Below are 17315 nucleotides of genomic sequence, written 5' to 3'. Positions count from 1 at the left end.
ATAGAGTTGTGTTTTAGTGGCTTTTTTAGCACCATCCTGACATCTTTTATTTGTTTGCTTGTTTGTTTGTTTATTTATTTGTTTATTTATTTATCATTCATTTATTTGATTTGATGCCTGTTGTAGGCCATCCTACATGACCACCTCCTGCGCATTGGTTTCATTTTCTTTTAAAATGATAATAGCATGCATGCATTTCAAGATATGAGATTAGAAGAGGATGTGGTCACATAATGTACAATGTGATCACTGCCCTGGCACTTCTCAGCTACCACCACCCGGCATCTGTTTTCCCACCAGGATTCTATGTGCTTTCAACCCTCCAATGATCTGATTCCTCCATCTTATTTGGTCACAGTTTCTACCCACAGCTTCAATCACCAGATTCCGTTTCACTCTCGAGCATAAGCCACAGACTCGGGGTGGGCTTCCATTGCTCCACTGCATTCTACACACCTCGAGCTGCCAGGATTACGGCGGACAAGGCAAGCCGGTGGCTGAGACTCTGGGGGACCTTCTCAGCAGACGGGGCATTAACCGAGAGGGACATGGGGGCCTGGCACACACTGGCTGCTATGCTAGGGTGTTGGTGTTGGTGTAGTGATTTGGAGGGATGAAGGTTTTTTTCTGGTTGGTGGTGGGTGGGCTGTGAGTCTATGGGAGGTAGAGATTGTAGCAATAAGGCATTATCTCACTGCTAAACGCACTGTGAGCAAGCCCAGATGGAACGTTGGACTGGGGTCTGCCATGGAGCCAAGTGTGTTACTTATATTATGTATGCACACACATTTGGCTGAAGACACTTATGCTCTCACACATACACGCACACGCACACGCACACACACACACACACACACACACACACACACACACACACACACACACACATTGGCAGGCAGGTGTCACCAATGCACAGTTCGCACATTCTAAAAACACATTTCACAAACAGGATATTTCAAATGTGGAGTGGACAGAGTGTGAGAGTCTCCATCTGTTAATCTGAAATGCAGCGCAAACTGTACATGACTATGGTACTGTTTGCTACATTTGCACAGAAAATGGCACTTTCATGATTAACAAAATAAAGATTGGCACTGCCCTGATACCGTTGCATAGAGAGAAATTAAGCCATAAAATCTGTGGTCTCCCAAAAAACATCGAAACAAACTGTTATGGAGAATTGGACTCTCTGCCTCAATGACTGTCTATAAGAAGATTCCATTTGTGTAAAGGATAGAGGATTATACCTAAAGCTTGTGCTGAAAAATGACACTTGTCTTTCACAGCTGCCATTTCACACATTTCAAGTGTAATCTAGTATGGCTCTATACCATTGTTTGTTTAAGTAGCCTTAAAGTACAGCTTTACATAACATAAACCGTATAAAGCCCTGCAGACAACAAAAGCAATGCTGTGGTCGGTTAAGAATAAAGTGAGCTTGTGATCAAAAGGTTTAGGCTGTTTGAATCGTACAGCTGAGAATATCGGAGGTTGGGAAAGTGAACAAGTCATGGTCTTTACGGTCACTCTCAACCAATAAAAACACCAGCCAACAGAGGCTCAAGTGAGTACCTGTGTGAATATGATACCGCAGTTCACACATTTCTCCACAAACCTTCCCTGGTCAGGTAAACATTGAGAAAAAGATGTCAAATAATGAATTTGAAAGATAATGATTTTCCACTCACCATCACCTCTCCGTGTGCGGTATCTGGACCTCTCCTTCCTTCCTGTGGCGTTGGCTCTGTTATTATTGTGAGTCAGGGAGTCATCCTCATTCAGTTCCTGATTGTTGCTCGGATCCTCTGCTGTAGACGGAGACCCAGGAGGTGAAGCCCCACTGTGGGTGTCCTCCACACCAATCCCCGCGCTGTCCCCAGTGTTTCCAGTGGTCTGTTTGCCCTCACTCTGGGCTCCTTCCCCAGCTTCACATGGTGACTCGGCATCTACTGCCTCTCTCTGGACCGACGGTTCTGCTTTGTTCCTGGGACTTGAGGGGTTGGAGGGGCTACAGCTGTCCAGGGATCCAAGCACAGAGCTGGGGCTTGAGTGGAGTGACATGGACGGGGTTTCTGGTTCTCTGATCCTTGTGCACGGTGCCCCGTAGGGCTCCTGAACAAAGCCCACAAACATCACACCCTGATCGGCAGCATCTTGGATCTGCTGTTGGAAACGAGTGACAAAATTAGCTTCTGTATGGAAAAATATCAAACATTCTACACACGGTATCACTGCTAATGCAGTGATACTTTTAAAAAAAAGTTAATTGCAGCCGCATCCCATTAATCCTTGGCTGTTGTGTTACTACTTTACATTGTAATTATGTTTTACTGTGCTTCCTGTTTTATTTTTTAGTACAATTTTACTTTGGAGTTCTCACTTGTCTTTTCAGTTCCTGCCCTTGTGTGTCTGCGTGTCACACCCCTGATCATCCACACCTGCTTCCAATAGCAGATCTACAATCTCACAACGCATCGTGCTACGATGTGTTGTTAGCTTATAGTTTGTTTATTTTTTGTGCGCTTTCACCTGCAGCCAACAAATGATATAAGGGCATGGACACACCATTCAGCATCTCCTTCACATATGAGCAAGGGGGTGGAGTGTCTGGTTGACGCAACGCTTTCAACGCATCTGAAATGTGGAGTTCAACATTGTGAACTTTGTGAACTCCAAAGTAAGTCAACTACACACCTGAAAACCGGCACTGGCCACAACTCGCACGACAACAAGGGAAACTGGGCGTCTGACCCTAACCCGTCTCCCCTGTATCGGAGTTGGCATAAAGGCTAAATTGGATTAAAAAAGGCAATAACCAAAACAAAACAAACTTTTGCAGCTAACCTGAGACCCTTTATCAAGATGTGGGGTTTATCTTTCTCGACAAAAACCTCTCTGTGTTCGAGATCATTTTGCTCCATCTGTCTCACCCCCTTCTTTACCACTCCAATCATACAGCAGTTGATTAGATTGGAGGAGCCACAACCTCAGTCATATGCCCAGACGACATTCCAAATCAAGTGCTCCCTCTTTTCTCCATTTTATTGTCATCTGGCATTTCATGTCAATATTGGGACTTTGCCACAGAGTAAGATTGAAATGTTAACTGTCACAGAATGTTAATGATGCCATTCTCCATCCCCACCAGCCGGCCCGACTACCCCCTCACTAGAGCCTAGCCGGAGACAGTGTCTCCATCTTGCGTGGCAGCATGGGGGGAACGGGGTGTGGGGTGGATAGAAATCAAATCAAATCGCAGGTTATTCAGTATGAAATTAAATTGGAAAACAGTCACATTGTTTCCAGCTGTATTGTTTAATATCCATGAATGCCTGCTCGGCTCTTCCACATCATACTCCCCCGACCAATATGGTGAAATGGAATTGTTGAGATAAAGCAAATGCTGCATCACATTTAATGGCAATGCCTGCAGTCAGTGAGATTTATGATTTGAACAGTCTAATGCTGGTGCATGATGATAGTGTGGCTTGACTCTGATAGGGGCCTGACGGTGGAATTTTCCTTTGTCTTTTATTTGAATTCATCTGTTATTTGATCAGGTAGTAGTCACATTACGATTACGAATATATTTATTTCAAGACTGAAAACATTCTCTATCACAAACAGCTTTGTATAAGTAACAGAAAAACTAAATATATGACAAAGTACATAAGCAAAAAATGGGAGACCCACACACTTGTTCGTTTGTTCGTGTAGGGCTACACAGGCAATTGGGACATCAGCCAAGAAGCAATCTGGGAACCCATCGCCAAATGAAAAGGAAAAACAGCGCCCTCTGCTGTTTTTTACTGTTGTTATCTCACTTGGCTCTGGGAGGAGGTCGACGTAGCACTCGTGCGCAAGGAAACCGGGGTTTTGGTCTGCCTTCAGCCTTTCACTTCCGGTGGTGCGACTATGTTTTCATTCCCACTAACAATATTTCTACACGGAACACTAACACCACTTCTTCCAGAGAACATGGATCATTTTGGTTATAAGCCCACTTGTTTCTATGATAAAAGAGCAAGTTAAAATGTGAATATCTTTCCGTGGTTGTCTGCTCCGAGGACGCTATTGTTAAAAATGAGTTTCGGTTTTGTTTTTAGTGGGACGCAGAGCACAGACAGTAAATCCCGCCCACTACATTTGATTGGATAAAGCGCGGCCTGCTTCCTGATCTGAAGGCACGCCCACTTGTAGGTCAGTGCGTACACGTTATGACGAACCCCCCCAACAGATTCAAACGCAGAGCAGAATCTGTTCTTGAGAGATTAGCCAAGAAGTGGTATCGTCATCCAGTTCAATGAGGCCGCTGACTCAATGTGGTTATTTGAAGGTTGGGCATTCATCGATGATGTGTTCAATAGTCTGTGGTTTTCCACATTCACAGAGATCAGTGGCAGACACTCCAATCATATGCAGATAGATTTGGAGTGCAGATACAACGTTTTGGTCGCCCGGTCTGAACAACCGAAAAGTTGTATCTATCTGCATTAAACTATTTTTGTTGTAAGTGAAGACAGTGTGTGCGGGACTACCATTTCTTGCTCTTCTCAAGCTCATTACTCCAACGCACCTGTCCATTTCAGTAGGTGTGCAAAATAACTTTTTTCATAAGCAAAAATGCTATTGAAATCTAAATCAATTAAGCTGGAAGCCAAACGGCCTGACAGATTGTACTGGGTCAAAGGATCCTTTGAGTTGCTGTCCAAATCCAAACTGTGTAATTTGTATTGCACTTTCAAACCAGTTTACAACAAATTAGACTCACAAGTCAGCCAGTAATTAGAGAGGAGTTTAAAAAACACTGCATTGCAAAACCAATTCAGTCTTTAAGGTGGTCCTCGATACTGGGATGGTGACATGATTGGTTTCCAAACGGCATAGGTTAGCGTCCATTCTCACCGCTGTTCTAGCAACTGCCTTGCATTTAGAAGTCCCTGGATGTATTGGTAGGTGGAGATCTCTGATTGTCTGGCAACGCGAGACTAACAACATATTATGTTCTTGTTTACATGCTTCAAAAAACAACCATTTCAAATGTATGTATTTGTGATTCTAAAATAATTGTTGCTATCAAGATGCCAGATGGAATCTCTTCTCATGTTGTACAGAGGCACAGTCAATTCACAAATGACCTGAGTACAGTGGGAATGGGTCTGTCACTCTCTCTTTCGCCTACATTTCCCGTTAGTATATTTCCTGCATACAGTCCAATATAGAAGTGATTTAAAAAACAATCATTGTTTCTGTCTCCAGTAATTCTTCTTTCTTTGTTTCTATATTCATATTTGTCTTCATTAATAAAAAATGATGGTTGGGGAGCTCAAACTTGATATAAAAAACATGGGACCTGCTTTCCCCAGACAACATAATATCAGCAGCCGGCAGAGGGGAGAAAAAAACCCATTTCAATTTCAACTAGAGAGCACATTTCCTATTTCCCTGTGAGTTATTAAAGTGGCACCAAGAGAAGGAGAGGAGTGTGAAGGTCAAGATGAGAGAGAGAGAGTGTGTGTGTGTGTGTGTGTGTGTGTGTGTGTGTGTGTGTGTGTGTGTGTGTGTGTGTGTGTGTGTGTGTGTGTGTGTGTGTGTGTGTGTGTGTGTGTGTGTGTGTGTGTGTGTGTGTGTGTGTGTGAGAGGGAGAGAGAGAGAGAGAGAGAGAGAGAGAGAGAGAGAGAGAGAGAGAGAGAGAGAGCAGGATGGACAGAAAGTCAGAAACAGTGAGGCAGGAAAAAGATGTCCAACCGTAAAGACTGTCAATCATCTGTGTATGCCTGCAATCTATCTGCACCCTGCGGATCTCTATTGAACATACAAACAGAGCATGTGCTATTTTTATTTTAACTTATCTTTTCACTTATCAGCTTGCCCGGCATTGGCGGTTATTTTGCTGACAGAATCGGCATGTTCAGGTTTCGATACCCAGCATTGGCTAGGTTATTGTGCATTGGCTAGGCCCCCCCCCTCTCTCCCATGGTCATACTGTATCTGTGCACCCGCAACAGACGGTTATGTCTGAGTCAGAGTGTCGTGGTTGTGATCCGCCCGACGGCAGGCGGACCACAACGATTTGCGCTGCTGGAGGCGATCTATGGGATCGATATCTCCATACTGTATATGGGCATGCAACGTACCGATTTGCGCTGACGTCGGGCATGTCCATATTTGGGCATGTTCATCCTTACTGTGTATTGTTAATGTCTAGTCCATATATTGACATATCTGTGTGCCAGCAGATATGATTGCAATATTGCAATATTTCAATGTTACACAGCTCTGTTTACACATTTATTTATTTTTTGTAGTTTACAGCAAATGTACATAATTTTTTGTGTTTTTCTTTGGTAATGTAAACATTATATGTTAACATTGTTTCCAATAAAGCCCCACTGAATTGAATTGAAATGAATTGACAGATGGATGGATGGATGGATGGATGGTAGACAGACTGACTGACAAAGAGAGAGAGAGCGAGTGAGCGAGCGTGCCTGAGGGAGAGGAGTTCTCCTCTCTTCCTCCTCGTCCATGTCATCTTTTTGTTTTAATAGATTCTTTCATGTCCTCTTCCTCCAAGCGGCTCTGCTGTTGCACTGCAGCAGATTCAAATGATGACCAACAGTAATGAGGTCCTGTAGGACTACAGCTGCATGACTAATAGAAGGGCCGAATGTTTTGGAGCAAGACTTCAAAGGTCGACTCAAGGGGTTGATGGTATCTAGATAAAACAGGGTCAGCTGGATCGTGATGATGCGGCATAATCACCACCCAGAAAGCGTGTGTTCGTAAAAAGAAAAGCCATTGGACTCTTTGAAAAGAAAGAGGGCATTTCGCTTCCCTTGGCACAGTGTGTGGGTGTAAAAGATCAGAGGGGATTTATTAGTTGCTCAGATAACAGATGGTTCACATTTACTGTAAGTAGTTAATAATCTTTTCAGCAAGCAAATTAAAATACTATGACAGTTTGTGTTCTGTGAAGGGGAAGGGGAGCAGCACTGGAAGCTTGCTGCGCAGTGAAAATCCTGTGTTCATTTAACTCCCTTTTAAATTAACACTTTTTGCAGAGTAGTACATTTAACCTGTTGGATACCCTTCTCTACAGTTATAGTCTCCTTTTTTCCTTTTACACCAGATCCTTTGGCTCTGTCATCTCTGCTTACAAGCTCTTCTGTCACTGCTATGACGCTTCCCTCCCACATGTTTAAGTGCACATTGCTGCATGCCTGGCACGCTTGATGAAGGTCCAGAGGGACCTAAACGTTGTGTCACTATTTGAAGGAAGCTGATGCTGCTGAGCAAGAGCAGAGTGCAGGATTTTTGTTCATAAATCCCTGTTCGTGATTGTTTCATTTTGTCGCTGTCCAACGCACCTGCATCTGAACGAAGTGGATGTGCGAGTATTTTCTTTGCAAATAATTTCAGATTGAGTCATTATCCCCATTAATCCCTCCCACTGCTTGCCACTGCTGTTGTACCCTACTGGATCACCAACCAGTGAGGAGCCCCCACCAGTGAGGAGTATGTGCATTGACAAATATCACTCCCTGTCCGGCTTCCCTCCCCCACACAGGCCAATTGTGATCGTATAGATCATACATGGGCAACTGACGGCCCGGGGGCCACATGCGGCCCCCACCTTCACTAAATGCGACAGATTGTCTTTTTTATGTCCAATGTATTTGTATGTAAGTTCATAAAGTTAACATAAGCATAACTAAAAGCATTTGAAATTAAATAAAAATGTTACTTATCAGAATTCCATAAAAAAAATAGCCGAAAATAATTCAGGATTCCAATAAAAAAAAAATCAATAGCAGATCTATAGCAGATCTACAATCTCAAAACGCGCCGCGCTGCGACGCGTTTTGAGCTTGTAGATCGGCTATTTTTGCTACTTTTGTGTGACATAGAATGACGACGTAGAGCATTAATTGCGAAAGTTAAGATACGGAGATAAGAGGTGTCTGCCTGACAGTATATGCAATGTGGCCCTCTGGAGTGAGTGTGGAAATATAGTGGCCCTCTCCATCATCAAAGTTGCCCACCACTGGTATAGATGCTCTTCAAAACCAGATGCACTGCGGTGGATTCAAACCGCTACACTCCGCAGTGGTGGGCAGGTACTTTACCCCTGTGCCTCCTGAAGGCCTACCCACACCCTCTGATAATGTGTACCGTTTTACTGTCATTTTCATCTTAGTGTAATGATCTTTTGTCACTCTAGTTTCAATGCAGCACCCTCACGTGTTGACTGATTTTATTAGAACTGCCAAATCCATTACAAACACAGTCCTTCATTTATATTTTTTGAGGCTGGGCCTATTATGAATCAGTATGTCTTTTAATGTAATCATTGTGTTTTTAATGCACAGACTGATCTGATCTGTGTTTTAAATGGACTCTTAAATTATTATGCATATTAGCCACTTTTTCTTAATACACTTTACTGTACTTCTATTCTCTATCTATCTTTTAACTGCATTGATGGGCCTGCACAAAATAATTTCACCCATATTACTTGTAATGTGATGATGTGACAATATAATTTGATTCTGATTCTGGTTATATTGATGGTAATACTAGAGTTAAGGAGATCAGTGCAGAGCCTAGATTACTTCTGCTTATTACACTAAATCCAGAATGTCCTGCTATATGCATAATCAGGATTATCAATATATTTGTGTGATTATAATATAATGCTAATCTATATATTTTTAGAGGACATTATGCACTGAGCTGTCCTAAAATAGTTTAAAGTACCAGGAGCATGAGGCTCAGCTGTGCAACAATGAACGTAGATAGAAAAGAAACTAGATCACATTGACTGCTATCATTGCCGAAATTGTGGTTGCCGCAGAGAGTGAAAACTTCAGGCGACTGCCAGTGTTCACTGAAGAAGACACTGTAGGCAATTATGCAAAACCGTGTAAGCCCTTCTTAGAGGGCAACAAGCCTCTCAGGGAAAACATTTTAAAAATGAAAAAAGACCCATGTGTTGCTCCACATAAAATATGAATTCAGAAAGTGGGGGACACACACTATACCGTAATACCATTGTTAAATTAATATTTCAAATGTATTTTGAAGGGTTCTTTTTGTTTCTACAGTAGGGAGTTGTCTCTTTGAACCCAGTTTTGCACTTTACCTTTTAGTTAATAATTCAAACTTGTTTCGAAGGGTTCTGTTTTTGTTTTTATTTATATTAATTTAATTTTATATTAAAATGTATTTGATTTATTTATATAATTACGTAACAACATTTGTGTTGGTACATTATTGTTTGAATTATCACGATTAGTTTATGCGATTAACTTTTTTTAATTTATGATCTTTGCAGCACAAGAACCCTTTTTAAATACCATGTAACTCAAGTTACCATGTAACTCAAGAGTTTTTTACAGTTCCACTGTTTCAACGTAGTTAAATAAAATGCAATCTTTTACTATTAATGTTGTGGAGAACATACCATATGGCAGACATTCATTTTAATTGCATGGATAATGGAATAAGAAGGATATGGAATAGTTGAGCTCAAAACCACACCCCCATTGCTATGATTGGCTGAGAGGCCCCTAACATGTTACGCCATTGTCTCAGCAATTTTGGGGACCGCTAGTTTTGTTCACTTAATGTCAACCAAAATGTGGTTGATGCCTGTCAATCTCCTGTCATTCTGGAGTCGTCACGCCCACTCATCATCTCATTCAACCAGTCAGAACAGACTACACACCTGTGTCTCATCTGCTGATCAACCTCATTTAACGCTCCGTCGCACGACGGTGTCGGAAAGGGAAAAATAGCCGACCTACAAGCTCGCGATGTGTCGCGGATGCAACGCGTCGTGAGCTTTTAGGTCGGCTATTTTCGGCCCTGCAATGCCGTCATGCGACAGGGTGAATCGGCCTTCACTGCCCTGCTTCTCTGTTTGCTGTTCTCTGCCAGTTAGTAGAGTAGGCTATAGTTTTGTGCCATTTCTCCAGCATTCTCTCTGTTCCCCTGCCTGCCTGATTTATTCTGCCTGTGTGTCTGATCTACGAGGGTTAGCTTTCCCTCTGATACCGTACATCTGTTTGAAATTCTTGACCTCTGCCTGTGTACCTCCCCTCTGTTTTAGCCTACTGTTCTACTGATCTAAATATTAACACTCAGGATGTTACAGTGTGGTAAGTTTAATTAGTTGTGTAAGTGTAACTTTCACTACAGTCGTAGACATTTTTTACAGTGCATTCCTAGGTCATCGTTTCCATGTTGACATTTTCAAAACATACTGCAGCCGATCTACAAGCTCACAACGCGTTGTGATGCGATATGTCAGTCATTTCTTTGTATTATTTAAGTTATTTGTAATATCTGCCCTGTGCAATTTCTTTGTTTACGAAGCCTAAAGGCCAACCAGAATTGTAATTTTTATTTATACTATGTTCCAATGTTCAATGGCAAAAACTCAATTAACCACTCAAACCCCAGCATCTGAATTCTGGGGGGAAACTCTTGCAGAGTGAAAACTGAAAAGTCACACTAGTATAGATCCCTGATGGACTCAACATTGGGGTTTAAGTGGTTAAATCATTAATCGCAATTAAGCATGACAACTAATTGTCAAGAAAAGTTGATGATGGTGACACATAGCCCTCCCAGGCTTACCTTCTTGACGTAGCCCTGGATGTGCTCTGGTGTGGGCACCTGGTCAGCAGACAGACATTCTTCAAGCTGCAGGCGGTAGGGAGCACTGACAGGCTGGCTCCTCTCCACCCTGTAAGCACCACAGGGAGTGTGTCAGCCTTTCAGCCAGCCCACATGCCAGCCACCAGTGATGGAATAAGTGCTCACATGTTTTACTTACAGTAAGTAAAAGTATCAATACTGAAGTGTAGATATACTCTGGTACAAGTACAGTATAAGTCCTGTATAATATAATTATACTGGAGTAAAAGTGCAATATTTTCCTCTGAGATGTAGTGGGGTAGAAGTAAAAGTATGGGAAATTGTAAATACTATAGAAGGTAAATATAGAAACACACACACAGCACATGCGAGGAGGGTACACATGCCACTCTCATGCACACAATCTGTCACACGCATCTGACATCGGACACTATGGACCAAATCTATCTCACGACAGTAAACTCGGCTGAACATAATCGTATTACTTTGTATCCAGTGGCATTGTTAATGTAACTGTTGGCCCTGTGTGCAGTACAACAAACCACTTAAGAGAGACAAAGATAAGCATGGAGAGAGGCACATGGGGGAACAGAGCATGCGAGAAATTCAATGCAAATCTCATCTTGTCCCACCCTACCTCTCCCTCTGAGGCCATATCAGTATTTTGAGCGGGGAGAATCTATTTTTATGGTGCTGTATTTTTCTATTTTGTCCTCTGGAGGAAATCCCTAAGCTAGCCCTGAGGAGACTAATGCTTCAGCTTCCATCTCCCGCCTTCTCATCCTGTTGACAACGCAGATGAGATCCACACTCCCTTCCTCGCTGTGCTACAGTGCCTGTGTGTCTGTATATGTGCATGTGTATGTGTATATTTGTGAACACAAAGGTTATATGTATGACCAGCGTGAGCTCAGGATTACATGGACTCCTCACTCCTGCAGTGGGTGCGTAAAACAGTGTGTGTGTGTGTGTGTGTGTGTGTGTGTGTGTGTGTGTGTGTGTGTGTGTGTGTGTGTGTGTGTGTGTGTGTGTGTGTGTGTGTGTGTGTGTGTGTGTGTGTGTGTGTGCGCGTGTGCGTGCGAGTGTGTTTCACTGTATGTGTAGGCCCTGTGAATAAAAGGCTATTCTTGCTTCTGATCTCATGCCATAAGGATTTCCACCAGGGCACATGCGCATCCCCGCGTGTGGCCCATGTGCATATGCGTACGGTACCTCTTTTTGCTTGACATTCATGCATTATCACATTAAGTGCAGGGCCTGGCTGTCTCTGTGGGACTTCACAGCACAGCTGTGGGACAGCTGCGGGACTCACCCTCGCTGTCCAAAGAACACACCATCATCAACAGTCGCTATGCAACTGCCTCTGACACCCGTTGCCCACCACGGTATCGCTGTCACAGCAGACAGCTCTCAAACTGGGCCGGATAATAAAACATGCAGCTCAGACACATTTATGACAGCCCACTGAGAAGTTGCTCTGCTTTTTTATTCTATTTTTTTTATAGCGTAGTAAGATTCAAAGGCACAACAGTGGAACCCTGGAGGCGCTGTCACAAAATGTGTGTTTTCCCCTATTGACTGTGACATAAATCACAACGAACCCGATCGGCTAGACTCTCTCTCTCAGAGGAGAAACAGTAAGAGAGAGAGAGAGAGAGAGAGAGAGAGAGAGAGGGAGAGAGAGAGAGAGAGAGAGAGAGAGAGTGGGGGGGAGCGAGTGAGAGAGAGGAGCGAGAGGAGCGAGCGAGAGAGACATAGAGAGAGAGAGAGGGATAGATAAGCCCATACAGTAGTTATTCCACTAGGCGAGATGATTTCAAGGACATCAGAGGTAGACACTGAGTGAGTGAGTGAGTGTGAGTGTGAGTGTGAGTGTGTGTGTGTGTGTGTGTGTGTGTGTGTGTGTGTGTGTGTGTGTGTGTGTGTGTGTGTGTGTGTGTGTGTGTGTGCGTGTGCGTGTGTGTGTGTGTGTGTGAGCGAGCGAGTGAGTGAGTGAGTGAGTGAGCAAGAAAGGTGAGTGAGTGAATGAGTGACACTTGTTGGGAAAGAGAGAAAGAGAAAGAGAGGGAAAGAGAGAGAAAGAGAGAGAGAGAGAGAGAGAGAGAGAGAGAGAGAGACTCTGTTCTGAAGGCATGGCTCTTAGTTTCAGAAATAACCTCCACATCCGTCCACAGTCCGTCTTCACTGTGTGAAACAGTGACTTTTCATGCGGCCCACGGTGCCGGCTGTCAGCCTCGGGGGCCTCATGCGGTTAGACGGAGTGTCAAACACCTGCATGCCTGCAGCATCCCCCTGGGTGTCCACACCTGCTAGACCCCCCACTGTCTGCCCACAGCCAGGTCAGACAGCTCTCCCTTTGTTTCGGCGTTGAACACCTTGTTTTGGACTAATTATTATTACCGCTGGAGCTGACAGTTCAGGCGGTAACTAATTGCATATTACCTGTTAATGGCTTTCTTTGGGATTTGTATGTGTTGCAGCTGCTACGTCATTTATAAACGGTTGGCTTGCAATTATGTTGTGTTCGCCGAAGCGTGTCGAAGCACCGCATAGCCATATTATCGCTCTTCCTTGGCGGATATAACACAGCAAAACAGAATGAAACAAAAAAATAAATCATGTCAACAAATCACTCAGTCCTAAAAAAAAACATCCTATTTGCCTTTAAACAAGTAAATAAAAAATACATCAACGTCAAGGGCCTGTGATGTTTAAAGTAAAATTATTCAAACGAGCCAAACATGCACAAGTTATCTCAACCCATTCATATTTTTTATGCAGTGTCATGATTGTACAACTGAGTTTCTTCCCGTTAGACGCCTCACCCACCAACGACTTATCTATTGCTATGACGACGACTCAGTCAGGGAGCACCTGAACCCACATTTAGCAATCTCTCACTGTGAGGCTTTAATAATATAGCGCATCCCTCCTAATGGCAGATGTTCACGTGGTCATGAATAATTTCACCAGAGCAAATCACCTCTCTAATGGTTTCCGGTCTCCTCTTTCTCTCTTCCTTCCCCTCTCTCTCTCTCTCTCTCCCTCTCTCTCTCTCTCTCTGTCTGTACCTTCCTCTCTTCTTTTTCTCTTCTGTCTATACCCTCCTCTATTCTTGCTCTCTTCCACTCTTCCCACCATTCTTTTTGCTCTTCTCTTTCTCACCGTTGCGGCCCTCTCGCTCACTTTTACTCTTTCTACTTCTCTCTGTCACCGTCTCTCTCCCTCTCCCCCTCCCTCTTCCTGTCTCGCTCCGTCTCTCTCTGCCGGAGAACATGCGAGCGCCACACAATTACCCGATAATGATGAATATATCCCATCAGACATTGCCTGCTGAACTGCAACCTTATTCCGGCGCAACTAAATTGAACATCGCGAAATCTGACAGTTGACATTTGAAAATTTCAAACGGTCCAATCCATCCTGCCTGCACTGCATTTTCCCCTTTACTGTACCTCTGGCAAGTTGCAGGGGGGGGGGGGGGGGGGGGGCTGCGGCCAGTGACTAATCGTGGTTGGGGTATCTGAACTTATAGGCTCACTTAGCCAGATACGTTAGGCAGGTGTCCCAACGTTTACAAATGGCACAGTGTGCCACAAATGGCATGTACACGGGCTCCCGTGTAATCCCAGGTACCATGTATAGCTTCTGCCTTGTCACCCCGCTGTGTAGAAGTCGAGCACCCTGTTCATTGAGCCTTTTCAGGGCCGAGTCTAATGCTGTGTAGACTGTAGAGAGTTGACTGGGACTCAGTCCAGAGACAGTGTGTGCATACTAAACACAGATGCCTATCCAGCTGCTAGGCAGCGCTTAGCACATTTCTCCTCCTCTCCCCCACTCTCCCCTCTCCCTCTATTCTGTGTCTCTTTCTTTTTCTGGTTGTCTCCTGCCAAAAAAACAAACACAAAAACAGGTTGAACAGGATGCTTTGGGTGTGTGTGGTTAGGGGGAGCGAGCAATGAATAAGTGCATGCTGTTGTGATTTTATCCCAGCCATTTCCCCTGCTTCTCCATCTCTGCTGCGTTTGATTCCTGCACTTTTCCCTCCCCTTCTCTTCTCCTTTTGCTTCCTGGGAGTGGGACTGACAGGGGAACAGGAGGGGCAGAAGCTCCCCTGTCTGCTTGATTTCTCTTCCATCTCTTCGTGTTCCCTCTCCCTCCCGGTGGAGATTTGGATTCCCCAGGGCTGGTGCTGATGTTAGCAGCTGTCTCCAAGGTGACAGACACTGGATATAAATCTGGCGACAGCTTTGGTCAGGGCCATCACAGGATGGCAGGCTCCTCTGCCCCTTTTCATTCTCTCTCTCTCTTTCTCTCTCTCTTTCTTTCTCGTGTGCACATGTGCACTCTCTTTCTTTTTACGTAGCCCTCTCTTTTTTTCTCACTTTCCATCTTCTCACACCCCCAGCTGTGATCTCCCTTTCCCCTCTCTCAACCTTCTATCACCCAATGGCTGTCTTTTTCTCTGGAGCGAGGCAAGCGTATTCACAGAAAGATCCAGTACCCGTTCATGCGTGTAGCCTTCTCATACAGAATCAATATGTCTGTTGTCCGGTTTGGTGTGTATAGGGCTGAAGCCAAGGATGTTTGTTTACATTCTGGGTTTTTAAGCATGAGGAAAGTGAGTGTTCAAGTGTTCTATAAAAGAGCACAGAAGGAGATTAGTAATCGTGTGCAATGTCCATGGGAGGAAAGGCTGTCACTTGAATGACAACTTGTAATGAATTTCAACGACCTGACCCTCGCAAATGCCGCCGGCTGCACTGTTCCTCAATAGACCACAAGCACAATCAGTAGACTTCTCAGAGCGTCTTTCCCTCTACAGAGACAGTGATTCTCATATGGGGTAAGGCTTGATTTAGTTGTGTGTGGGTGTTGGTGCAAATATAGTAGCCAAACTACAAGCTCACAACGCGTTACGCTGCAATGCATTGTGAGCTTGTAGATCTGCTATTTCGGTGCGTTATTATACCTGCGTGCCATGTATAAATCAGGCATGTGACAGCCTCTGCAAGAAAAGTCAAAGTCACGTCCAAATGAAAAACAACACTGGTCTAGTTGAGACCAAGTCTAGCAAGACGTTTTTCTCAAGACTGTGTAATAGGCAGATTACGCTAAATATTTGGGGATTTACATTCCAGTCTTACTATATCATTAGATGGGAAAACATTGTTATGTTTCTTAATAAATCTGCTCATCAAATTAAAACTAATTAAAAAATCCAACGAGACTGAGATTGGTTCTGAGTACTACTGCCCTGTGCTCATCTATGACAGTACCCCACCTGGAACATAACAGGATGATAACATGGAGGGGGAGATTCTCCTAATCCCCAATAAAGTGAAGAATTTGCCATGATTGTTTGTCTACTCTAAACTCAGAATTCCGGCATTAATTTGAGAGGAATCCAAGGTGAATTCCTTGTCTGGGGATTTACAGTCTGGCTTCACTGCCCAAACCCCAGGACACACTCTCTCTCTCTCTCTCTCTCTCTCGCTCTCTCTCTCTCTCACAAACGCGCACGCACGCACGCACGCACGCACGCACGCACGCACGCACGCACACACACACACACACACACACACACACACACACACACACACACACACACACACACACACACACACACACACACACACACACACACACACACACACACACACACACACACACACACACACACACACACACACACACACACACACACACACACACACACACACACACACACACACACACACACACACACACACACACACACACACACACACACACACACACACACACACACACACACACACACACACACACACACACACACACACACTTCTCAGCCAGTCAACTGGCCTAAATGTGAAACAGGCCAGCCAGAGCCGAGAAAGATCTGGTCAATGGTGCTTCAGACTCCTCACAGCTGCCAGCTTACCAAATGATGGTTTACATGGATGGACACATACAGTAGGTAAAGCACATTTCATGACCCTTATATAATTCATTCAAAACCTTGGATCAAACACACAGACCCCCCCCGCCAGCCAAAAGGATTATCAATCCGAAAATGGATCTTTTCTTTCACTTGCACTTTTATTTTAGAAGATAAAATGGCATTTTTGCAGATAGCAGCCATATACAGTAGTTGACCAGCGGCTCCGGGCGACTTGCATGCTCTACCACTCTCCACTGCCCTTCAACCACCCTTGCGTGAGTCTCTGGCTCTCTGCCCCTGATACAAGCTGACGACGACCCTCACAGCCCCCAGGAGAGCCTGGGCAATGACCTGGAGGGCAGATGAAGGGGCAGCGGTGACTTTGGGCCATGCAGCAGTTCGTGGTTGCGGGGCATCCAGAGGGCTCGAGATAAGGGACTGATTGTTGCTGACTCACATCCAAATTACTGCTGACCATATGACAGTTTGCTCAGCCTTTAAACAAACAGTTGTAATGCCCTCACACTAAAGCAAAGCTAATATTTGACTGCCTGGGTGGGGGTTAGGGGTATTTTACATTACACTCGAAGGAAAAGGATTCTCTGTAAAAGAGACAGACATTAACCATAGCGCAGCTTCACCGCAGAACACTGCATTGTGTGTCTTTGTTCACTTTGTTCAACTGCACACATAGTAACTTAACATCGATAGCAAAAGATCGGAC

The 17315-nt window shown here is 44.3% G+C and overlaps 1 protein-coding gene across 2 annotated transcripts in view; it reads right to left on the bottom strand.

Annotated features, from left to right (window-relative positions):
- The window catches only part of rftn1b (raftlin, lipid raft linker 1b), a 97401-nt gene that overhangs the window by 45673 nt on the left and 34413 nt on the right, over positions 1-17315 (bottom strand). The window contains exons 4-5 of one of the 2 annotated variants that reach the window (XM_084053279.1): positions 10645-10753; positions 1689-2160 (exon numbers count right to left, since the gene is read on the bottom strand). In XM_084053279.1, the coding sequence (XP_083909405.1) occupies positions 1689-2160; positions 10645-10753 (581 nt within the window). Of the gene's footprint in view, positions 1-1688; positions 2164-10644; positions 10754-17315 lie in introns of both variants that reach the window. The other variant, XM_084053278.1, reaches the window with a different exon arrangement.

The sequence above is a fragment of the Gymnoscopelus microlampas genome (genome assembly GCF_963454915.1).
Source record: "Gymnoscopelus microlampas genome assembly, chromosome: 3".
NCBI classification, from domain to species: domain Eukaryota; kingdom Metazoa; phylum Chordata; class Actinopteri; order Myctophiformes; family Myctophidae; genus Gymnoscopelus; species Gymnoscopelus microlampas.
This window is presented reverse-complemented; position numbering and strand designations above follow the sequence as displayed.